This window comes from Enhydra lutris, unplaced genomic scaffold (assembly GCF_002288905.1).
Source record: "Enhydra lutris kenyoni isolate GAN:26980312 unplaced genomic scaffold, ASM228890v2 scaffoldscaffold21, whole genome shotgun sequence".
NCBI classification, from domain to species: domain Eukaryota; kingdom Metazoa; phylum Chordata; class Mammalia; order Carnivora; family Mustelidae; genus Enhydra; species Enhydra lutris.
The window spans coordinates 67382819-67407373 of NW_019154105.1; the positions used below are offsets into that span (position 1 = coordinate 67382819).

At 55.1% G+C, this 24555-nt stretch overlaps 1 protein-coding gene across 4 annotated transcripts in view; it reads right to left on the reverse strand.

The window, feature by feature from the left end:
• LOC111148999 (regulator of G protein signaling 12) overlaps positions 1-23856 on the reverse strand; it is an 84927-nt gene extending 61071 nt beyond the window's left edge. For all 4 annotated transcript variants that reach the window (XR_002640731.1, XM_022505867.1, XM_022505866.1 and 1 more), the window contains exons 1-3: positions 23592-23856; positions 21271-23251; positions 8812-8928 (exon numbers count right to left, since the gene is read on the reverse strand). Coding sequence is in view for 3 of the 4 variants with exons in the window: in XM_022505867.1 (XP_022361575.1) it covers positions 8812-8928; positions 21271-23151 (1998 nt within the window). In the remaining variant the exon portion in view is untranslated. The remainder of the gene's footprint in view (positions 1-8811; positions 8929-21270; positions 23252-23591) is intronic.
• Positions 23857-24555: the final 699 nt, after the last annotated feature.

Consider the following 24555-nt stretch of genomic DNA (forward strand, 5'->3'; position numbering starts at 1 on the left):
GGGGAGGCAGGGCGGCGCGGTAGGCACTGCAGGGCACAGAGCTGCACAGAGGGGAGCCGGGAGAGTGCCAGCTCGGTGGGGGGTCCTTGCCCCCCTCACCCAGGCCTGCCTGACCAGTGAGCTACCTAGCAGCCAAGCTAGGGGCCTTCAATGGGGAGCTATGGCCCAGAAAGCCGGACAACAGGAAGCAGGTATCAAGCACCCAGGGCTGCAACACGGGGCTGGAGAGAGCCCAGAGGCCCTTTCTTTGTTCCCTCTGCCCCACACCCACCTCCTGAGCTGGGAAGCTTAAGCACCTGGGAGTGGCAGCAGAGGCCCTGTGGGGACAGGGTCAGAGCAGCTCAGGAAGCAAGTCAGGGGAGGGTCTTCTGGCCAGAGCACATAGATGAGAGGGGAGCAGACGACATTCCAGCGGGAACACAGGCACGCTGGGCAGACAGGACACTCTGCAGCCATCTAGAAAATCCTGCTGAGAACCCCTCCTGTATTCTGGCAGGAGCCCTCCCAGTAGCCTCCCACCTCCCCAGGCGCCTCTCATGGGTTCCTGCTCCCCGCCCCATGCCAGTCTGGGGAGGAGGAGGAGCACCTTCCCCTTAATGCCCTGGACCCGTAAGGACTACCCACGCCTTCTGGAAAACACACACTCTACTCAAGGTTCCAGCGTGGCAGAGGGAGATGAACCTGAGGAGCAGCCTCTCAAGTGCAGGCATACCCCCACCCCCAGGTCTGGACAGGTTGGAAGAAAATGCGTGACCTCAGCGCCCTCTGCTGTCCAGGCCCCGAACTGCCAGTCCCTGCGGACCACACCTGGGCGGTCTCCCCTGCAAACTTCCTCTGGGCACAGCGCTCTAGATCCCCATGCACAGGGAGGACCCAGTGGGGCCGCAGAACCAGAGAGAGCCAGAAGGAGCAACGGGGAGCTCCCCATGGGATGCTGGTTACAGCCGGAGAGGTTCAAGGGGCAGCAAGGCAGGTGGGCCAGGCACTCCCCAGAGGGCCCTCTGGAAAGGGAGAAGAATGGCCAGGTCCTCTCCCCCTCCCAGGGCCACAGCCAGCTCAGGGACGCAGCTTTGACTGGGGGGCAGCAAGCTTGCTCTGAGGATGGCCGAGAGCAAACACTTCCAGGTCTGTGGGCCATGGTCGTACCACCCAGCTGGGCCTCTATGACAATAGCACAGCCTATGAATGGAGTGACCGTGTGCCAATAAAGCTTTATTCGAAAGACAAGTCTCTGGTCTGTGGGCCACTGTGCGTAGACTCTGGCCCTTGCCACCGCCTCTCTGCTCAGCCCCAGATCCCCTGGCTCTCTGGGCTCTCAAAGCGACTTCTCTCCCACCCTACCTGTTCTCCAGTCTGGTGGGTGGTGGTAGCCCCTGGTCATTTAAAAACTTCACAGCTTCTGTTGAGCCTCCAGACGCCCCAGGAGCTCCTAAAGGCAGGGAACGCTTCTGGTGAGCTTGAGCAGTGGCTTCCAGCTGCCGCGGGCAAGGTTTGGGCCCTGTCCCTCCCTGTCCCTCCCTGTCCCTCCTGCTTTGCCCCTGCTCTGCCCGAGGACCTTCCACACAGAGCTGCACGGACCCAGGCCTTGGACACACAGCCCCGAGTTCACATTCAACACAAACATCACCATCTCCCTCGGCTCCCTGTTGTCCACTTACTCCAAAGCCTCCCTTATACTTAGAATCTCTGGTCACAAACCTATTCCGGTTCCCCCCTGCCATCCCCCCACCACAAACATACCATGGCCTGCCATGCCTCCTTCCAGGATGTCCCCAGCACCAGAGGCCTCCCACTGTGTCCCCAGGTCCAGGGACCTTTGTGCACCCTAGTGACACTCGACCCCCTCTCTGGGTCCTGGCCAAGCGCCAGGCACCCCCCAGCTCAGTCCAAGAGCCTTCCTGCCACAACTGTACCATATCAGAGGCACCAAAGGTCCCAGGGCCACCTCCTCCCCCTTCCCTTTCGCCCGGGGGGCTCACGGGCCATTTCCAACCCCCACCCGTGACAGCCGTCACTCCCCCTTTCCAACAGTGTCTGCTGACCCCACACACATGCCGGTCACACACGCAGTCTCACACATGCTGCACCATGGAGGACTTCCTGGCGCATTGGTCCAAAAAGCTAAGAAGCCCCCACTGGCCTGCACTCGTGCACCCCCCCACCCCTGCTCCATACTGCACCCGCTCCCTGCTCTGCGCAGGGACCACCGGGGACCAACCCAGCTGCGTGCACAGTGAACTGCTTCTTTCTCCCTGTGCCCAGCAGCCTACCACGGTGACACTGGGGACATTGGGCGGAGGACCTCTAGAGACTTGGGCCTCCTGCGCTGGTCTCGAGGCACGGCTCCCTCATAAGCCTGTGTGTTCAGCTCAGCACCCCAGCCCCTGGGGCCCCTCTCCTGGGCGCTCGGCACCTTTGGACCCTCTCACAAACATCAAGACTATGGCTCACGCTCCTATCTCTGCCTGACTAAACACCTACGGGGCAGAGACGCCCCGCGGTCCACGCTGGGCCCACAGGACTGGTCACATTCTTCCTGACCGGTCTCTCGGGTCACTCTCTCCCAGGTGACCATCTGCCACAGTCATGACCAAAATGGGCACCTTTTGAAAACACACAAGATCTCACCTCTGACATGTCTACAGCAACTGTCTCCTCCCTTGACCCCCCTCCCCAAGGCCCTTCCCTAGTTCCCGCCATCTGTCAGCAGCTCGTCTCCTGCTGAGGGCAGGCCCCTCCATCCCCCCCACTCCATACATCCTGTCCCCTCTGTCCCATCTTCTTCCTCCCTTGGGCTCACCTGCAGAACCCCAGCCGGTGACCACTGCCCACCCCAGCAGTCAGCAGGGCTGCAAGGCTCAGGCCAAGCATGTTTTCTGGAAGCTGGACTACAAACCCAGAAAGAAGCCCCTGATGAGAACGTGCGGTTCAAAGATACATCACGAAGGGCCACCCATGTAGCCCCACAAAGGCCATAATGAAAGGCCATGTGCCAGCCCCTCTCCGTGATTCTACACGGAACACACAGTCATGGGCCGCGGATCAGTCTGGCCTCTCTTCTGATGCACAGAAATGGAATCCTTGGTGTCCGCCTTCTTTCTGGGACATTCACCTGCACTCCCGGGGCGGCCACGGGGCATCCGAGGCATGAAGACATCACAGCTTTCCCGTCCTTCCCATGGCCAGGGGGACAGGCAGGCTGCTTCCGCTCTGGCACCCCTTTCCTTCTTTTTCCCACGTGCATGTCTCCTTATTCCAGCACCACCGATCGAAAAGACCACACTCGGTCCTGCTCTGCACACGTATGCCTGCGCTGGGTGGTCTATTTCTGGGGACGCTCTTCTAGTCCACTGTCTGTCTTTCCCTCCATATACCAACACTTACACAGTCCTGAACCGCTCTCACTTTGTAATGAGTTTTGGCAGCAAATAGCGGAAGTCCTCCTACCTACTCTTCTTCAAGAATATCCTGGCTACTCTTGGCCCTTTGCATTTCTATGCCAAGTTTAAAATCATCTTCTTAAGTTTGACAAAACACCTATTGGGATTTTGATTAAAATTGCATTAAATCTATATGCTATTTTCTAAGTGTACCCATGGTTGGCTATTGTATATGGACAGAATATCTAGCACTTTGCCAAGCATTCATTAATTTTAATAATGATTCCATTGATTCTTTTAGATTTTTGATGTCCTAATCATATGATGTGAGAATAAGAACATTTTCATCTTTCTTTTGCGGTTTTAAAATTTTTACTGTTTTTACTTTCTTCATATGCTGAGACCGGCAATAAACATTTGAACAGAACAGTAAGAGCGTATGTCTTCCTCTTGCTCGGGACCTCAGGGGAAAAGCTTACATATGCTGCTTCTTGGGGTTTTTATATCGTTGTCAGATTAAGGAAGTTCTCTTTTATTCCTGTTTTGTTAAGTTTTGTTTTCTTTGTTTTTGTTTTTACCACGAATGGATACTGGCTTTTCCCAAATGCTTTTCCTGCTTCTGCTGCAATGATAGACAATTTTTCTACTTTCCTCTGTTAATGTGGTCCATTATACTGACTTTCAGCTGTGGGAAAAAAATCATGTCCCTGGAATGAATGTAACCTACTGGGCTGTGCTTCTGTCAAGGGCGTGGCGTCCTTCCACATGGGCTAACCACTGGACAGCCCCGCCCCGCCCCTCTCCTCTTGGGTCCTCATCAGCTTTTGGGGCCAAGATTTTGGAGGCCTCATCCAACGAACTGGGAAGGAAGCCCACCTTCAGGGATTCCCTTGCTGGTTCAGTCCGTTCATTCTCTGTTTCATTAATTTCTTCTGCCTCCCTCCCTGCCCAGCCTCCAGTTCCTCTGGGTGGGTCTCACTGCTCTCTCTCTCTAGCCTCAAGACGACCTTCCACGTTCTGTCCCCTCTGGTGCCTGCACCATAGCACCGTGAGTACCCCCTCCAGGCACCAGGGCCGCTGTGCACCACGGTTCAGATGCACGCATTTCGGCATCATCACTTGACTCCGTGGTGATTCTCCTTTCAACTACGGAGCTCATGGTGGAACGCGTACCCACGGGTGTGCGGGCACCGTCTTCTTGTCGCAGGAGTCCAGCCGACCCGGCTATGGCAGGGGACAGACCCTGTGAAGAGTCCTCCGCAGCTACAGAGACTCGCTTTATGGTCCAGCACGTAGCCAACATTCCTACACGTTCCACGAGGGGGTGGGGAGAACGTGCCCATAGGAGGCAGTCCCACGTGGGGTCCCGGAGGCCAAGCTAGGAGTCTTGCTGTTGGGATCCCCTCTCTTCCAGACCTTTTCCTGCTCAATCCACCAGTCACAGAGCAGGAGTGTTAAAAATCTCCTGCTACATCCATTAGTCCACTTCTCCTGCTTCTATCTCTTTTAGCTTCAGATACGTTGAGACTAAGCTACTGAATGCATGAATCTGAATGAACCAGATTTAGATCGTAACCTTTTGGGTGCCTTGGGGGGCTCAGATAGTTGAGTGTCTGCCTTCGGCTTGGGTCATGATCTCCGGGTCCTGGCATCTAGCCCCATGTCAGTCTCCCATCTCACTGGGAAGTCTGCTTCTCCGTCTCCTTCTGCCTCTCCCCCTGCTTGCATGCACGCCCCCCCCCCTCAAATGAATGAGTGAAGTCTTTAAAAAAAAACAAAACAGAATGTAACGTCTTACTGCCTCTTATTGTTGTGAAAGCTCCCTTTTTACCTTTAGGAAGTCTTCTTGCCTAAAAGCCAACTCTGACAACAGAGCTATGCCACCATTCTTCCTTTTTTCTAGATTTTATTTATTTGAGGGAGGGAGGAGGGGCAGAGGCAGAGGGAAAAGCAGACCCCGTTGAGGAGGGAACCCAACGCGGGGCTCGATCTCAGGACCCCGGGATCCTGATGTGAGCCGAAGGCAGACACCTGACCGACTGCGTCCGCAGATGCCCTGCCACGTTCTTCTGATTGGCATGGCACAGTGACTCCTTTCCCATTCTTCTGTTCACTTTCTGTACCCTCTAGTTTGACACGTGTCTCTAGTAAGAGTATAATCAGATTTTTCATGCGGGCTGACCATTTTTTTTTTTTTGACCACTTTTTCTCTTTAATTGGAATACTGAATTCATTTAAAATCGCTGTCCTGGGCGCCTCGTTTTATTCAGTCACCATTCATTTGATTGACCCACACATTCACCATGTTATAAGGCCCTCCTCGCTCCTCCTCACTGTCCCCCAGCTTAAGTAGCTCTCTGTCTGACTCTACCTCCAGGGAACCTGGCCCCAGGTGCTGGTGTCCCAGGGGCCTCAGGGAGTGGACTAGAGACCAGACTTGTGCCGAGGGGCCAGGCTGGTGGTGGTCGAGGGGATGTAGAGGCCTCCAGCAGGAGCAACATGGAGAGAATGTTCTAAGACACCCAGGATGATTAAGCACCAAATGAAGGTTGATGTGAAAGCCGGTGCCTCTGGGGAGGGGACCAGACAAGGGAGTGAAGGCCAAGAGTCTGGGGACAGTCCCAGAGGATGCCTAGGACACCTGCTGAAGAGGAACGAAGGGAAGACAGACAGACAATGTGCTCCACGAGTTGCCCTCGGAAAGAGGCTTACCAGTGACGAGGGTTCACGAAAGTTACATGTAGCGTCTACATTTTCAAATCCTCAGACAGGAAAAAAAATAGCAAAGATTTGATCTTATGTCTCTAAGGTACCCGTTTAACAAAAGTGAGAGGTCCCAGATGTGGCAAAAAGACCACAGCGTGCAGCCCAGCATGGCCTGGAAAATGCTACTGATCCCACACCTCAGTCTCCTGACCTGTACCACAGAGACCATGTCAAGCTCCTTGCGGAGCTCGTCTGAAGGTCAGAGAGAAAAGATACGAGCGGCCGGACTGCCCTCGATCAAGAGCACAGACCACGGCACCCATGCGGGTGGCATAGCGTGAGAAGCCCCAGCACTTCCTCGTGGGCGAGAAGACATGAGCAACAGGCACGCGGCTGCGGAGGCCGGGACCACATCAGGGACATAGATGTCAGACCATAGGCTGCCACCACGAGCCCGGCTGATGCGACCTCGTCACCTCACGGAGGCTCAGACCCCTTCCACACCCCTTCCAGAAACACGCAGAGACGACACCTGGCAAGCCGCCTAACCTGAGAACGTGGGCTCAGTCGAGACCCCCCTTCCAGTGGCAGCAGCACTGCTCTGGGGGTCCCAGCCAGCAGGCCCGGCCTCGCCTGAGCACAAGTGTGGCATCCGCCTCTGCTTCCTCCACAAGAGCGTGGGTGCTGAGCACTACTGACCAGAACCGCCCCCTACTCACCACGAGACCACCGGCGAGAGACCCCACCACCAGCCCAGCTCCAGCTTCCAGGCCCACGCTCCGACTCTGACAAACCCCCCCTCCCCACATCCAGCCCAGAAAATGAGGTACTTTCAAAGGCCCATTCTGGCTCGAACAGCCAATGATTGCAGTTTTCCATGAAAACACAAATTACCCTGCTATTTTAAGCAAGAAACAACCAAAGTTGGTTTGTTTCAGTTTATTGTTATTCAGGCTGTAAGAAATTACCTTATGTAGTTAGTTTTTAAAACAGAACCAGATATTTGCACAACTGTGTTCGCAGCAGGGTTCTCCACGGCAGACAAAAGGTGGGAGCAACCTAGGCGACTGCTGTCAGATGGAAAGATGGACACAACGTGGCTTACCCATACAATGGACGAAATGGATGTCCTGACACGTGCTACACCGTGGATGAACTTGGACAACACTGTGCCCAGTGAGATAAGCCAGATCCCGTCTGATTGACCTTATACAAGGGACATGGTGTCGTCAAAACCAGAGACAACAAGTGTGGCAGTGGGAGCTGGGGACTGGGGACAGGAGATGAGGAATCCATGCCTCATGGGGACAGTTTCCGTGTTGCAAGAGGAAGAGTGCTGGGGACGGAGGGTGGGGAATGGCCGCACAACACCATGGCTGTGCGTGACACCACCGAGCTGGGCACTAACAGCAGAACTTTGTGCTGCAACAGTTTACTGTAATTAAATGTACGTGTAACAAATGACACCGTAAACAAAGGTGGAAGTAAGCCATAAAGATTTTTTCAAAACATTTATTTGACAAAGGACCCATATTCAGATTAATATATAAAGAAATACTATAAAATCTGTTTTAAAAACAGAAAAAGGATATGATTACGCCGCTAATTTGGAACAGTGCCAGAGAGCCCACAGTGGGCCACTCGGCCTAGCTCGTCATCAGCAAAATGCAAAGTAAACCAAGGTGCCCTTCCACTGGAACGGAAAATTCCAGTCTGACGGCACCAGGTGCAGAGCCTGCATGGGAGTGGCCATGGCCAACGGTGTCTAGCCACCTATCACCCAGCCCTCCATGGCCAGGCCCCCCCAACCCCCACACGGGCTCGAGGGGCCCTCGCGAGAGCGTGCACCCAGGCTCCACACAGAGGAGAGGGTTTCCTGCTTCCCACTGGGTGTCCGCAGGCAGCAGGTCGGGGGGACCCCAGCACATTGACAGCAGGATACTGCGTTGCAACCAGCACGCCAGACCGAGGCCATGAGGGTCGGCCTGGAAAGTGCCAGGCAGCGTGTGCAAGGGGGCGGGGTAAGACTCCGTGTCGAGTACTAGAACACGCACTGACCCCCGGGACGATCGGGTGCCGCCAAGGAAGGATTCGGGGGAGAAGGGAGGGTTATCAGGCAGGGCACAGGGGTGTCGGGGTGGTGCAACCTGCGTGTGACATTACACGCCTGTCCACAGCCGGCAAGTGCACGGCCCAGAGTGGCTGCTCACGCGTACTGCGAGCCTAACAAGGACGCCTCCACACTGGCCCGTCAGTGTCCCATGGCCTACACCCGTGCGAGCCAGGAGCACGGGGGCTCTGTGCCTTCGGCTGCACCCTTCTGTGGACCTACGACTGCTCTCAAAGTCAAGACCGCTCACTTTTGTAAGGACTCTGGATAAAAGCATGCACTCGATCTGTGAAACAACACCTGATCTTTGAAGAAGGAGCCATGAGAGGCCCTTCCCCAGGATCCCCGTGAGGGGTGAGAGCAGCTCGCCTCTGTAAGGCCTTTACAGCCCCGCTGGCCACACGGAACGTGTGCTCTGCAGACACTCGAGGGGCCAGGAAAGGCCCAGACATGCAGTCAAAGCCTGCCCACCCACAGATCAGTTACCAGGGGAGAGGGAGGGAGGGGAGAAGGATCGGGGTGGGATTCAGAAAGATTCAGATGTATCTGCACGACTGATGTTCATTTCAACATAAAAAGCCTGATGAAGGAAAGAGAAAAACTGAAATCACATACCTCAAGGTCATCAAGGGACCGCGTGATACTAAATCTCTTGGATCTTCCAAACGATCTCCGGGCAGAGGTGCGTTGAGAAGTCTGAGTGAGTCCGATGGCCCGCCCAAATTTTGAGCCCTAAACACAAAGAAAAAACAAATCACATTACCTTCCTGGAAAGAGATGCTGAGCTCCGCCAGGTGCGCTACCCTGGAGAGAAGAGGGCGCCAGGGAGCAGAGGAGGGCAAGACTGGCACGTTGCCTGGGGTCAATGTCACGCTCTGCAAGTGTCACCACAGTAAAAATCCAAAGTTGAAAACAAAAGTCACCCCAGGACGTCCACATATTTGCCCCACCACTGAAGCGCTGCAGCCTGAGGACAACCCCAGCCTCACACCCCATCACCGCCCCATAAGCACACGCAGGGTCCCACCCGCTGGCCTCCAGAGCCTGTTGCCAAGAGCAAATGAAAAAAAACGTGAGGATATTTGGGGAAAGATAGACTGTGTGGGGAGAGAAACAACTATTAATGTAGAGATTATGCTTTTACATCATTTTATAGGCATTTTTGGAAACTAAAGACTCCTTAGACATTCAGCTGGTGTCTGAAGACCAAACCAATTCAGGTGCATGAAATCACAGGCCATTAAAACATCTTGTTCTTTCTCTGGGAAATGACCAGAATTAATTCCCTGTCATTATGCTGGACACTTCCCCAAATGCGATTTGGGTCCAACAAATAAGGCAGCACATTTTAAATATAAAAAGCATCACAGCTGAAAATCTCTGATTTCCTGGGTACTTGAAATCCCGAGTGACCCATTTCAGGCAGAAAGATAGTTCGCATGTTTTCTAAAGACTGTCAGGCTCTCCCAACTGCTGTCAGCTTTCCTCCCGCCTGAGATCCTGGGGCGCCCCAGGCTTGTGCCCCTGCCTGGGAGAGCTCGGCAGGCTGGGTCTCAGCGCCCCACGAGCCTCACACACACCCTTGATGCCACCATCCCTCTTTGTCGCCCGGGCCGCACCTGCACCCAGGCCACGAGGCTGCCTGGGGGAAGAACACACGCCCAGGACTGCTGTCCCCCAACATTCCTGACATGGACTCCGGGTGCCCTCAGCAACGTGACAGCCTTCCCTTCACTCACCCCTCTTCCCCACCGCCCCCGCCCGGGACCTCAGGCTACAGGGGCCTCCAAGGGAGGACGGTCCTCACCCACTGAGCACAGCCTCCTGCCCCTCCCCGGCCTCCCCCTGCTTCCTTGCACCCACTGCTGCCCCCACCCCCGCCTTTGTATTCACACCCAGAACCTGACTTCTCACCTCTGCCCCACCAGCCACTCGGCCTGAACCAAAGCAACAAGCACATAATTTTTAGTCCCTCGACTTTTATTAAGAAGGAATGTAGGTGCCAAGAGCACCTGCCTCGGTTTTCTCAGCTCGGTGTTGCCACGGGGCTCTCAGCAGGTGCTTCCTGAGCCGGACCTTGGGGCAGCTCTCCAGACTCCCAATCCATCCATCGGCCCTCCTGAGGGGCTACCCAGAGATGGCCCCAGGGCAGCTGCGGGCTCCTTGAACACTTTACACTCTGGAGGAAACCGGAGGCCCCTGGAGGCTAGGAGGCAGACCACAAGCCCAGCACCAGGCAGAAGAAGCCATGCCAGGACGGCTAGAAGGGACCAGGCTGACAGGAGTGGAGATGAGGCTGAGCGCAGCAGGGGGGTGTATGGGCAAGGCCGTGCTGGGGACCAGCAGGAGACCTGAGCAAAGTCAGCTGACCTAGTGGGCAAGCTGAGTGAAGGGCAACCTGTGTGCAGCTGTGAGCAGAAAGAACCCAACAGAGAAAGGGCCAGCAACAGGGACAGCAAAGAGGTCTGGGGAGGAAGGGGAGAGGGAAGAGGGAGGGAAAGAGAGCAGGAGAGGGAGGGAAGGGGAAAGGGAAGAGGGAGGGACAGGGAGAGGGAGTGGAGAAAGACAGAGGAAGGAACTGTCTCAGGAACAGGACAATCTGTAGGCTTGAAGAAAAGGCAGGGGCAGCCCAGGGTCCCTGTTCCAGATGCACCCTGGCCGCCACCAGCAGCACAGGGGTGCTGAGAACTGGTAACAGAACATCCCACTATGCTCATCAAATGCTAATATCCCAGCAAGAGTTCAAAGAGGACCCATGCTAGCAGGCTTCCTGTGCAGGGGTGCAGGGAGCTCCCTTCGCTGGGACCCTTCCACACAGTAGGCGAGGCTGGGTCCCTCCCGTCCAGACTCTTACAGGTGCCTGGGTCTCTGCCCTTCTGACCTCCACCCCAGGCCACCTGTTTTAAGAGGCCACCTCAACCTGTGCTGCCTTAGGGGCTGTCCTGGGGTCCCCTCCATGGGGTCCCCCTCAGAGGCTGCACTCTTTTCCTCCCCACCCATTAGCACAAACTCCTCCAGAAGCAGGGCCCTCAGTCTTCTGAACACCTACCGCCCAACACAGTGCTGGGAGAAAGACAGAGAACAAACTGTCCAGAGACCTAAGTGCCCAGCAACAGGGAGGCTGTCGCTCTGAGCCAAGGGAAGCCAGGCAGCCATCCAAATCAAATGCCTTTGCTGCAGCCGAAGTCGCACTATGGGAAATGCTCTTAGTCGGTTCTGAAACCAAAGAGAGCTCTGAACATGCACAAGATGACCCCGTTGCACAAATCATGTGTTTGCGATTCTGCATTTTTATTTGCAGGAGGAGGTAACAAGCGCACACAGCCTCGTGAGAAGAACACAGTGTCACTGGGCTGGGCTGGCCGCGCAGCGCTAGAACACGCCAGAACCCCCAGCCACCAATGGGAGTGAATGCAGGTGGCTGACGCTGTGAGCTTGAACATGGGAAGGAGACAGACAGACGGAGTGCGCTATCACGGTCACATGGCCGTGGCCGTGATCCAGCATCAGGGGTAGACTCTGTTTCGCCCCAGCTCCGGGCATGGGGAGCACCGCCTGACCACTGGCAGCCACGCCGGAGATGGAGCCGAGGCTGGGGCATGCAGCCAGGCTTCCAGAAGAACCAGAGGGCCCTCCCATGCACCTGCCCCCACGTAGGATGTGGGAAAAACAACCCACCTGGCTCCCATCACCTCAGACCATGAGCGAGGGGCCTCTCAGGGAGCCTGAGAAGTGTCATTCTCTCCAGGGTGGAAACAGGGAGAGGGCAGAACCCCATGGCCCTCCACCACTCGGCACTGGTGCTGAACTATCCCATGGAACCACTGCGTCAGGGGCTCATGTCACCACAGGCCATGACCCCAAGCAGCCAGTCCAACCCCGTCAATCTCACAGCAGAACATGGAGGCCAGAGAGGCGCCTGCTCACAGTCACCCGGCGGGGACCGGCCTGTCATTTCTTAGTTACAATAAGAACCAGAAACTCCGAACGCTGAGAGTCTCGACGGCAGGTCATCAGTCACAGGGGGGCCAGGCCATGCCTGTCCTGCTCACGTCACACCCCCACCTCTCCCTCAGGTCCCAGCACACAATAGGTGCTCAGTCAGCACTTCCTGAAAAAACAGATGCTAACAAAGAAGACCTTAGTTCAAAACTGAGACCAGATCATCTGGAGGTTTTTCTAAAATACGGGAACATAGAGAATTTAAGAAGTAAGACTTCCAGCTAACATACTGCTCCTGGTGTGTGAGACAGCGTCTAGTCAGAAAGCAAGACCACTCCAGTGGTTTTCACAGGGAGAACCCCCTGGAAAGAACAGTGAACCAGGCATCAGAGACCTGGGAAGGCAAACAGAGGCCCTGAGAGGTCTGGAGATAGCCACCGTGGGAGGTGGCTGTATCCTGGGACTGGGACAAGGACACCAAGAGGAGGGAGGGATATAAACTCTGGCCAAATGAGGACCCAGACCTGGGAAGGGGTGGGGCCATGCTGGTGTCTGAGGGGCCAGGAGACAGCCCCCAGGGAGAGGGGGAGCCCAAAACTGAGTTAAGGGTTTACAGGGGGAAGAACTGCCCACTCACTGAGGTGAGGAGTGTTGCTGTGGTAACAAGGGGAGAGCAGACAGGGAGGGACGGGGCCCTCCCCCTCCCTTCTGTCCACCCCAAGCGCCCCTGGGGGCAGAGCCTGGTGAGGACCCAGCTGGCCAGAGGTAGGGGACACAGACACCAACATTCAGCTGATTGCAGAAGGGAGGCTCTAAAAGTAAATCTAATTAAAGATACTTACAAAGGAAGTTGTAAATTTTTATAAAGAAAACAAAGCTGAAATAAATGGAGAGAAATACTATTTTCATGGATAGGAAGACTGAATATTCTAAACATGTCAGTTCTCCCAAATCGGTCTACAGATGAAAGTACGATTGCAACAAAAATGTCGGTAGCATTTTTTGGACAATTTACAAACTTACTGTGAAAATCTACATAAAAGAGCAAGGCTCAGCATAGCCAAGATAAGGTAAGGAGATCCAGCATATCAGATATGAAGACTCATTACAGAGCTGCAAATGTAAAAGGAAAGTATCGTTGGAGGTGTGGATGGTGGGAAGTAGAGCCCTGAGAAGCAGACACACACACGTGTGAACACGTAACGCACAGGGGCACAGCTGAGCCACAAAGCAGGATGGATTTGGTGCTCTAACAAGAGCAGCAGCTCCAAAGTCATCCCAAGAGAGAAAAAATTAACTTGCCAGCCACCTTATTCCACTCATAAAGATCAACTGCAAACATTTTTAAGAAAACAAACAAACAAACAGAGTGGGTGGCTTAGTCGGTTAAGCATCTGCCTTCGGCTCAGGTCATAATCCCAGGGTCCTGGGATCGAGCCCCACATCGGGCTCCCAGCTCAGTGGAGAGCCTGCTTCTCCCTCTGACCTTCACCCCACTTGTGGTCTCTCTCTCTCTCTCTCAAGTAAATAAATAAAATCTTTTAAAAAATGAAAGAAAAGGGAGAGGGAGAATCTTCCTGACCTCAGGTTAGTGATGAATGTGTTATATCAACACTGCAAATCATAAGGAAAAAATTGACAAGATGGTTGACATGAAGGTCAAGAACTTCTGTTCAGGGGTGCCTGGGTGGCTCAGTGGGTTAAAACCTCTGCCTTCAGCTCAGGTCATGATCCCGGGGTCCTGGGATCGAGCCCCGCATCAGGCTCTCTGCTCAGCAGGGAGCCTGCTTCCCTTCCTCTCTCTGCCTGCCTCTCTGCCTACTTGTGATCTGTCAAATAAATAAAATCTTTAAAAAAAAAAAAAAAGAACCTCTGTTCATGGAGACCCCACAAAGCAAGTGAATAACACAAGCCATGAACTGTGTACACACAATGCCATCAGCACAGGGTCAACAGCCAGGATCTAGAATTCCGACAGGTGAAGCAGAAGAGACAACCCAAGAGAAAAGTGGGCATCAGCTTAAGCAGGTGCCTCAACAATGAGGAATCTGACTCTCTAAGAGCAAAGCCACGGTGCACTCTCACGTCTCACTGCTAGACCGGTGAGAATTCAAGAAGCCTGGCCAGGCCGAGTGCTGGCAAGGACATGCAGCAGTGGTCTGGGCACTCACAGTAGTGGTGTGGGACTGTTGGGACACTGAGCCATGGGACCTGAACCCACAGTCTCCCGGTCTTGGACTGGTGATTGGGTTACAGGGGAATAGGCAAGGTAAACTCCAGGAGAGATTTACCTGCCAAGGGTAAGTCCTCACATTTCAGAGGTGGGGCTGGAACACATCTGGGGAGAACTTATCAGGCCTCCACTCCCAGAGACATTTATCTACACTGCAAAGGGTAGGAGGGGAAACCCAGGGTTCGCCCCTCTGTCTCAAAGGATACTTGCTTAAAGAGCCAGGGATTCTCTCCCCTCTCAAGGGAGGGAAGAGGAGGGTACAACATGCGTATAAGTGCCCCAATTCCTATTTACAGGGCTTCTTGCCTCCAGTACCATGCTGGTGCGCACAGGGTGATCCCTGAAATGACTGTCCCTGCAATGGGCCAGAGGCAAGGACTGAGCACCGGGAACAGTGTGCTTGTCATAGATCAGTAATCCAATCTGTCCCCACTCCAGAGACCTGCTATTTCCAGTCAATACAAACAAATACAGATATGAAAAACTCAGCACTGGCCGTTACCTGCAAAGATGGACACGTACTGCCACGGACCAGCCATTCCACCGTGGACAGACCCCGGGAAACCCCGTCACGCGCACAGCCGGAGATGGAGATGGGTGCAGGGTGTCCCCAAGAGCAGCTCCCGCCATTCCTTCTACGGCTCGGGGGAGTGTGTATGAGAAAGTATGTGTGTGCGTGTGCGCACATGCGTGCGCATGCGCATGTGGTGGTACGGTCACCGTGAAAATAAATGAGCAGCAGCCGCACACAGTGTCGCAGGTAAATCTGGGAAACGACACCAGACAAGTGATAAGCCATCTTCACAAAGCTGAGAAAGAAGCACGAGGACAGAACATGTGACCGCTGTGGGACTCGAAGGCTCCTGACTCTGGCAGGAACACAGTGGCCACTTAGCTCTGAACACTCGCTTTGCCTGGAAACCACAGGAAATCTCAGCAGGATAGTCAGCAGGGGGCACTCTATGTCTGTCCCTTTGTTCCTACGGCCTCCCAGAGCTCCCCAGCCCTGGGACCTCCCAGCAGTGCTGGAGAGGGGACCGCCCCTGGCCCCCAACTGCCAGGCCAGGGTCCTGTGTCGCCGAGAGCCTCCTTTCCTCATGATCTGGGGCAGAGAGGGATGCCACGTCGCTCAGCATTGTTTTCACAGGGTCACGAGCAAAGCCCTCTTTGCAGAGGGACTGAAATCCCGGGGCCTTCGCCCTGGCCTTTTTAGGAGTCTCCAGATTTTTTTTTACGATCTATTTTAAAACTTCCTCTCATTGTACTAGAAGAACGCACAGAGCCATTCATGGGACACAGAACGCTCCCGGCACGACGGGTGAGGAGCCTTTTGCTGACTGTGCCACAGGAACACAGACGCTGCCTTCCGGGGCCGGGCCTTACTTCACTCTTATTCAAAGAATTCAGAAAAATAATTTTTTTCTCCCAAGGGATTATTTTTAGCAAGTAAAATATGTTCCTATTCCCTTAATAAAAAATCGAAGTACAACAAGATAAAACCAAAATATCCTGGACAGTCCCCAGATTTCCCTTACCTGTCCCCCCCCCCCCCGCTGCAGTAACTATGAGTTGGGGGTGTTTCCTTTGAATTTGTTCTAGATATTTATATATAAACATATGTGCACTTTAAAACATACAGGTTTACTTGAGGGGTGCTGAAATTTTTACACAAAAATGGGAATATATTAAATATAGGTATTTGGGGGATCATTTTCTCTTTTTTTTTTTTAGAAGATTTTATTTATTTATTTGACAGAGAGACAGTGAGAGAGGGAACACAAGCAGGGGAAGAGAAAGAGGAGGAAGCAGGCTCCCTGCTGGGCAGAGAGCTCGATGTGGGACTCGATCCCAGGACCTTGGGATCATGACCTGAGCTGAAGGCAGACGCTTAACTGAGTCACCCAGGCACCCTGGGACTGTTCTCTCTTCACCTCTACTGTGGAACTGTGCATGCAGACGTGGCCGAGTGGCACACTGCGACATGGGTGGCCTCCCCGATGCAGGGGCCGCCCTGTGACCCGCCTGACCTACGTGGCGTGGCAGACATGGGAACACAGCAGGGGCCATGACACCGGAGCAAGGGTGTGACGCTCTCTTGTCCTTCGGGGTCAGGTCCAGCAGGTGGAGGAGGAGAATAGAAGGAACCCAGAGCTCCAGAGGGGCAGCGCGTGCACCAGCCAGCCAGGGACGCAGTAGTCTCCGGGGCTTAGGCCACTGGTGCCGTCTTGCTGTGACCCCGCACTAAAACCTATGCTACTTTTAAATGAGCACACGTAGTCTATGGTATTTTTCCAGCATTTTCTCATCGTATTCAATCAGAAAGGTAATTATTAGGCGCCCACCAACACTGCCGGGTTGGAAGTGGCTCTCTCCGGAAGTCTACCCCACTGACAGGCAAGTGTCCCCGGGGCACCGGTACTCAAACACCATGGTTTCAGGATGCCTGCACCCCCTGACAAATTACTGAGAGCCCCAAAGAGCTTTTGTCTCTGTGGGTTCCATCTACTGATGTGTTCATATGAAAAAGGAAACTGAGGAATTGAAAAATATTTCTTAATTCGTTTCAAAATAGCAAATCTCTTGGACGGTATCATAATGAACCTACTTTCATTTCACAATTTTCCAAAATCCACTATGTGCCACGTTTCAGAATGTGGATTTTGCTACTTACCTAGATATTTTAATTAATCTCATTCTTAGGATATCAATTTTCAAAGATGCAGAATTCCATATTCTAGATTCAAAATAAATGGAATGGAATCACTTTTGATGCTACAGACAGCATTTCAAGGTCTTGCATGTTTCTCTCTCACATGGGTCATGGGCTCCCTTCTGTATCTACCAGCTACAGACACCAGGAAAAAGAAAAGCAGAATAAACAAAGTCAGCAACCATCCGCAGGGGCCTCTCCTAGGCTCCAACCCCCAGGAACTCCCTCCTCCCGCTGCCTCCTCTACTTCCTCCGGCCTCCCCAGGCCTCCCCAGACTAGAACATTCAGTGCCCCAGGGCTGGCACTCGGCTGTTAGCAGGATTGGGAGCGACATTCCTCGTGGCTTGCTGGCCTCCAGGCTTCCCCAAGAGTGGGGCTCCCCAGGCCGGGATCTGGACTGAGACTGGGTGGCAGAGGATGAGGAGGCAGTGACAAACACAGGGGCCGAGGCCGACCGAGGACAGCAGGCCGCGTGCAGCAGCGTGCAAGTAGTAACTGGACAGGAGCAGCGTGTGGGAGCCGTCGTAGGCGCACAGAGACAAGGAAAGGCCATCTTGGGGTTGGGGGAGTGTGTGCCCCTCACCCCGGGAGGAGGAGCCAGGAGGCCATCCAGGCCAGTGCTGCCCCACCATCCCAAGAAAGAGCCCTCGGGCACAGGTGGCCAAGACTAGCTCCACGACAGCTAGGCGCTGAGGTGCGTCTGGGGGTAGGCAAAGCTCCAAGCCAAAGCTTGATGGAGGCTCTGCCAGCAGCACCGGGGAGGGAGGGGTCAAGGTCAAACAGGAGCTGGCTCTGGGTTTGGATGTCTTCCGGGTGGTGTGTGAGTGCTGTGCCATTTTTCTCAGGGATGGCCATCCAGTTTCTGCTCTGTCTCCAGAGGAGCAGCGAGGCGCGGTGGCAGGGGCCTCCTGGCCTTGGAGAGTGGCCTCTGAGCTCCCCCTGCCTCTCCCCTATTGGCCTCTGTCCTGCCCATGCTGCGGGGCCTGCCCGAGGGTCTCCAAGGGCTCTCCCTTCTAGCAGCTTCCCACTTTCGGCCTACTTAGCACTTTCCCAGCTGTTTCCCTGCTCGGATCCTGGTGTGTTTTTGGTCCCTGAGCTGCGGCCCCACTGAGACCGCCTGAGTCTCTACAAAGCAAGGCACTGAAGCTGCTACTACCTCGGACAGGAATGGGAGTAACCCGGGATGCCTCCGCTGCTCCCCTCCGCCCTTCCCAATGCCTCCCCCTCCTCTTCCCGTTTCTGGCCACTTCCCGCATTCCTCCCAGCCAGTCCTCCTCATCCCCACAAGCCTGCAGGAGGGACACCAGGAGACCAGCTCACAACCTCTGGAAACTTCTGCTGCTCCAGCAAGGGAGGCTGCGGGATCAGGCTGAGCTAAGAACCAGGAGAACCCATGAGGCAAAGTAAAAAGTAACTGATGATTTTCAAGAGGTTATAGCAAGAACCATTCACAGCTACTTGTGAATAAAGATAAAGATGCCTGGCCGGACAGCTCACAGACTCCCTACCTGGGTCCACAGCACCCTGGTGAGCACCCTACTGTTATGTCCCGACAAGAGAGAGGCCACCGCTCTGTTGCAGCCTAAGTCCCAACAGCCAGGTCCTCCTTCTCACGACACTTGTGTTCAAGGTGAAAGGACATCAGAAAGAAGCCTGAGACCCTCACAAATACAGTTACTGATCTCTGACAAAGGAACAAAGGCAACACCAGGGAGCAAAGAGAGCATCTTCAACAGACAGTTCTGGAGCCACAGGACGGCCCCATGCAGAAAACTAAATCTAGCCAGGACCCCGATACCCGTAGGTGCTGGCCAGGACGCCGAGCTATGGGAGCTCCCGTCCATAGTGGCAGGAATGCAGAAGACGGCTGGTCGGTTTCTTACAAAACTGGACACTCACCATCCGATTCAGCCATGAAGCTGCTCGGCATTTACCGCAGGAGCCCAGAGCTCATGGACGCACAAAAACCTGCACACAGATGTTAACAGCATCTCTCTCTGGAGTCCCCCGAACTCCGGAGTAACTAACATGTCCTTAGCAGATGACGGATGAATCCGTGGTGGTCCCTCCAGGTGGAGGAGTGTTAGCCGGCACTAAATAGAAGCTGGCTCTTGAGCCCCGAGGAGACCTGGAGGAGCTGGGATGCACGCGACGGAGGGAAGGGAGCCGGCCGGGAGAGGCTGCGAGCTGTGTGACTCCATCCACGGCATGTCCTGGAAAAGGCAGCACGGTGGGGATGGCAAGGAGATTGGCGGGCGCCAAGGCTGGGGTTTGGGAGCGGGGAGCAGGTGGGGCATGAGGGGGTTCAGGGCAGTGAAGCTACTGGGTGTGAAACCATCAGGGTGTCCCCCTGTCGTGACACATGCACGGTATGTGCAGCACCGAGCGTGACCTGGACATGAGCCGTGGACTTGGGGGAATGATGACTTGTCAGCAATGGTCCACTGGTGGGACTGCAGACAGTGGGGGAGGCTGTCCGTGTGTGGGGGCGGTGGGTACATGGGGAGTCTCTGTGCCTTTTCAGTGTTACTGTAAACCTCAAACTGCTCTAAACAAATTACATCTTTAACAGAAGGAAGAAACCCAAGGTTCAAATTGGGACCTTGCTTAATCCTGTTAAAGCGCAAACCTTCGTCCTCTGGAGGACTGGCTGCCTCAGCCGCAGGACTGGGCCCACAGCACCCCGCTGAGGAGGTACCCGAGGTCAGAACCCTAGGGGGAGCCCTCAGACAGCAGGGCGCCTGGCAGCACAGACAGCTGCCACCCTGCCTGCCCCGCACATACCGCCCAGTCGCCCTCTCCTGCACACCGGCAGGGAGACACGTTTGTAGGATGCGTGTTCAAAGAGACAGTGACTTCTCCCATCTCAGATAACACTTACTGCGTTCCAGGCCTTCCCTCCACCACCCACCCCAGGGGACAGGGACGCGAGGCGGGGAGGCTCAGGTGCACGGTGCTGCCCATGCCACAGCCGGGCCCGGTGGGGGTGGCTGGGAAGGACGGGGGCAGGGGCTGCCACCCCGAGAACCCAGGTCACCTGTGGCTCGGCTAAGGACCAAGAGAAGGGGCTTGCGAGAGGCCAGAGTGCAGTGTAAGAACGGAGTCAAAAACCCACATGATTACAACTGTTTATAAAGACAAAAATCTACCTTAGACCCATTAAAATGTGCCCATGGCGGATGACAGAGGGAAAGCCAGGGGGGCTGTCCCCCCCATCTCAAACTGTTCTTTAATGCGCCTTACAGTGAAAACTACTGTGACACGGGAAGGGAATGGGTGTGAACAGAATATTCACTGAGCAGCCCCCCAGCTCTCCTGCCCCCCACCCTGTTGTGAGAACAAAATGCGAACACACACAGAAAAGGTATTTTAAAATCACGGAAGTCCTCCTAGAAAAAAGTCCCATGGAAACCGCCTGAGCCAGGCACCACTCCGCCTCTCACTGGGTCACTCACATGGCACCCGCCACCCAGCAGATCAGCCTGCCCACCCCCACCCCGCCCCCCGTGAGCCAAGTCCTGCAGGGGGACGCCCACCCTTGTGCTCCAAACTGAGTTCCTGGTTGGGGGGGGGTGGGGAGGCAAAGGCCCCAAAGAACATAGACGGATGTAGGTGTTCAGGGCACCGTGTCAAGTGTGGTCCCCCCACTGTCTGAGACGCACCTGAGGCGAGCAAGAGATCACGAGCCACCAGCCCACTGCTGCGGTTGGCTGGCATTTCTCTCACGGCAGAATTTTCCAGATGAAGGAAACGGAGCAAGGATCCACACCCTGGGAAATTCCCTGTACCAAAGTCAATAGTCTCTGGGCTTCAGGAATTTTCTGCCCTCAAAAGGGCATGCGGAAATAGGCTCCATGGGAGCACAGGGACAGCACCTTCCTAGGCCCCCATAGCAGCTCAAGAGGCAGGAGGGTGGGAGGAGGGCCTTGGCCTGGCTGTGAGAAGTGACGTCCCTTCCGCCATCACCTGCCCTGCCCCACTGGTCTGCCTAGGACCCGCAAGAGTGTGGGCAGTGTGCAGAGCCTACGGCACATAAGTGGAACACGTCCTGTGACGGCCAGCAGAGGCCCAAGGGTAGCAAGGGAGCCAGGCCTGGACACCTGTCAATCAGCACACGTCATCCCATCGCGGATGGATGGGGCTACAACTCCAAGCTCACTTCTCCTGAACCACACTGAGCAGGCTTACCTTTTTGTCCTCCTTTGTCTTTCGAACTTGACGATGGGGCCCGAAGATGTTCTGCATCCCGAAAGCCTTCCTGGACCAGTCCCTCTTTTGGGCACCGAGCGGGAGCTGTGCCAAGCTGCCCTCCAGCCGGTAGCGGTCAGCGGGGATCTTGCTCATGGGAGGAGGCAGCGTGCCGCAGTTGACGCTGGACCACCCATCTGTGGAGTCCGTGTACGACTCCTGGTCGCTGGCGTGTCCACACTGCCACTCCTGCAAGACGTGGACCGGGAGCCACCGCTGGCCCAAACCACCACCGTGGCCAGCGGCACCCCTCTTAGAAGGAGGGACCGAGCTCCGCAAGGAGGCCGGGGGAACTTCGGCGTGAGCAGCGGGTCCCAAGTGCTTACTGAAGTCCCGGCCCCTGTCAGCCGGCGGAGCAGCCTCAAACGGACCCCCCACCTCGGTGTCATGGCAGAAGGCACCATTCCAGGGGGCGCCCCAGGGCTGGGAGCCCCTGCCTCCCATACCCTCCCAGCCACCGTTGCCGGGGCCATGCCTGCTCGAGCTGGCCCCCAGGTCAAGCACCAGCACCCGGCTGCTCCTCTCCTCCTGGTGGAAATTCCCGATGCCGCTGTCACTGTTGCTGCTGGTGCTAGCGTTATGCTGGGCATCCGCATCCCCATCTGCGAAGGCCCGCGCCCGCACCCCCTCAATCAGCTCGCCCATGTCCCTGTAAAGCACGGAGATGAACTGGAGGACGGGAAGAGAGGACGCCGGGAACTCGAGGCAGCCGTTGGTGTCGGGGTCAGCTGTGCACTCGAACCCAAACCGCCGGGCAATGCCTTGATGGATTTTGTGGCTGAATAAGTCTGGATCCACCATGAACACGTGGCAGGAGGTCCGCAAGGCACCTTCGTCCTCGTGTGCCAGGCTCCCGTCATCACTGCTCTGCATGGTCACGAGCCCGAAGAGCCTCCTGTCATCCGGGCACACGGCGCTGAAGGCCAGCTTCTCCGCCGGGTACTCGGCCAGAACGGCAGCCTGGTCGGTGCAGAGCTGCACGCGGTCATGCAGGACCCGCATGGTCACAAGGGAGTGGATCTTCTGCTCGGCTCGCAGACGTCGCAGGCAGCCACGGATGGCCTGCAAGCTGTCCGACTCAAGGTTGCAGCTTGTGGAAGGAAGTTCGATGGAACCCAAGTAGCCGACGACCATGGCAACGTTCAAAATACTGGCATCCAACACAAAATCTTCATGGTTCTCAGGTCCGATGCTGAAAACAGAATCATCGTTGATGACTTTGGATACTTCCTCCTTAGAAAGAAGGCTGGGATTCGGGTGACTTACACTTTCACGTCCAAGGTCAAAGCGCGTGGCGGCTGACTCAGAAAGGGATCTCTGTTTCAGTTTCAAGGGCTCTGAAGTGCTTGTGCGAAGACTAGGATTTTCAAAAATCATACTGAAAATGCCACCAGACTGCATCTCTTCAACCACTCTCTCTGCTCTGTTGATACCCAAGGCTTTGGAATCAAGCTTGGGCTTCAGCCAGCCTTTGCCATCATAAAACCCAACCTCTTCGTCACTGGAGCAGGACTCCAGGTGGCCAAGGCCTTCACCAATCACCATGTGCAGGACGCCGGAACATTTCCCAATCAATTTCACCACATCCTCGTGGGACGCTTTCTTCACGTTGATCTCGTTGACAGCGAATATCTGATCGCCAGCACGGAGACCCACAAAATCTGCGGGGCTCCCTCTCATGACACAGCTGAGCACACAAGGCGCCTGGCCAGAAAGGGTGAATCCGTAGCCCGCTCTTCCTCTAGCCACCTCCACGCTCCTCATGCGAGGGGGCGCTGGCCCATGAAGCGGACGGTCCACCGTGTCCCCTGCCCTATACATCTCTATGAACTCGCAAGACCAAGGGCATCATTCTTTACTCCAAGGGTTCCATCGTTCGGGAAAGGCTGGGTGCTGCCGTCCTTTTTCTTGAAATAATGTCCTAAGGAAGGAAATACATAGTTTGTTATAAAAGAGCCTGTATTTCTATTGCTTACGCAGAGTACCTAAATGTAAGAAGAGAACTCATCACAAAAACCGTGACAGGAAGTCTCTGGTTACCGCATAAATGTCGAAGTGACAGAGAAGCAGTTTCTAGATACAATCAATCCTGAAGCCAGGCTAAGAAATTTCCCTCCAGACTAGACTGTGTTTCCCAGAACTGCAGTGAGGCTAATCCCACCTTAGGTTGAGGAATCCAGGATTGTCGCAGAACCTGGCCTGGTTTGCCCGCTTTCTCCTGCCTGTCTGGGCCAAAAGGGAAGACCCCTCGAGACCCTTACCATTCGAAGTGTGGTCCAAGGACCAGCAGCCCGGCAGTGCCCAGGAATGGCCACGACGACACAGGCTCTCATGCTCCTCTGCTGACCCAGCACATCGTAGTCTGCACTTGAACCCGAGAGGCAGAGACAGAGCAAGAAGCAGGGCTGGCCATCGACTCGGTGTACAAAGGTGCCTCTTTGATCACAAACCCCTCCTTTACAAGCAGCTCTCCATCAGGAAAGAGTCAGCTTATATTCTCTCATATTCCAACTCCCTCCCTCGATTACTGTCTTCTGAGCAAGGTACCATGTGGGGAAAATGCAAAAGTCTGAACCTGCCTCAGTCAACCACAGAGGCCACCGGACAGAACAGATAAGCCAGCAAAAAGAGCAAAGGAATATACTTAATTGTTCCAGGGGATGACTTCATCATTAAAAGTACTGGTTGTCAGCGAACCTGTGTCAGGGTCCCAGACCAGCCCAGGTCCGCTCACTCCCTAGGAGAACACAGGGGACATAGCAGGTAGTCGTGCTCATGGTGGGGGGTTTATCCCGATGAACACAGACGAGGCAAAATCAGCAAAGGGAACAGGTACAGGGTGGGGGGCTTTGGGGGGGATGAAGTCCAAAGGAAACAGGCGCCAGCTGCCAGCATCCTCTCCTGGGAAGTCAGATGGGATGCGCTCTGTTCCCAGCAGTGCCGTATGACAACACATGTGGGGTCCCGTCTCCCGGGGAAGCTCATGAGAGACATGGAGCAGGGCTCTCACCCGGGCTAGTCCCGCAGGCCCCTCTCCCTGGCTCAGCCCCAACCACAGACCCCCAAGAGGAAGGGGTGTCGGTGCCGACCGCAGCATTGGTGCACATGGGGTTGGGAGCACAGCTGAGTACCCAAGAAGGCTCCCGATGGCCAGGAGCCCGGACACCTGCCCAGGGCCAGTGCTGCACGGGCCTCTCCAGCAGAGCTTCTGTGGCACAAAGCCCT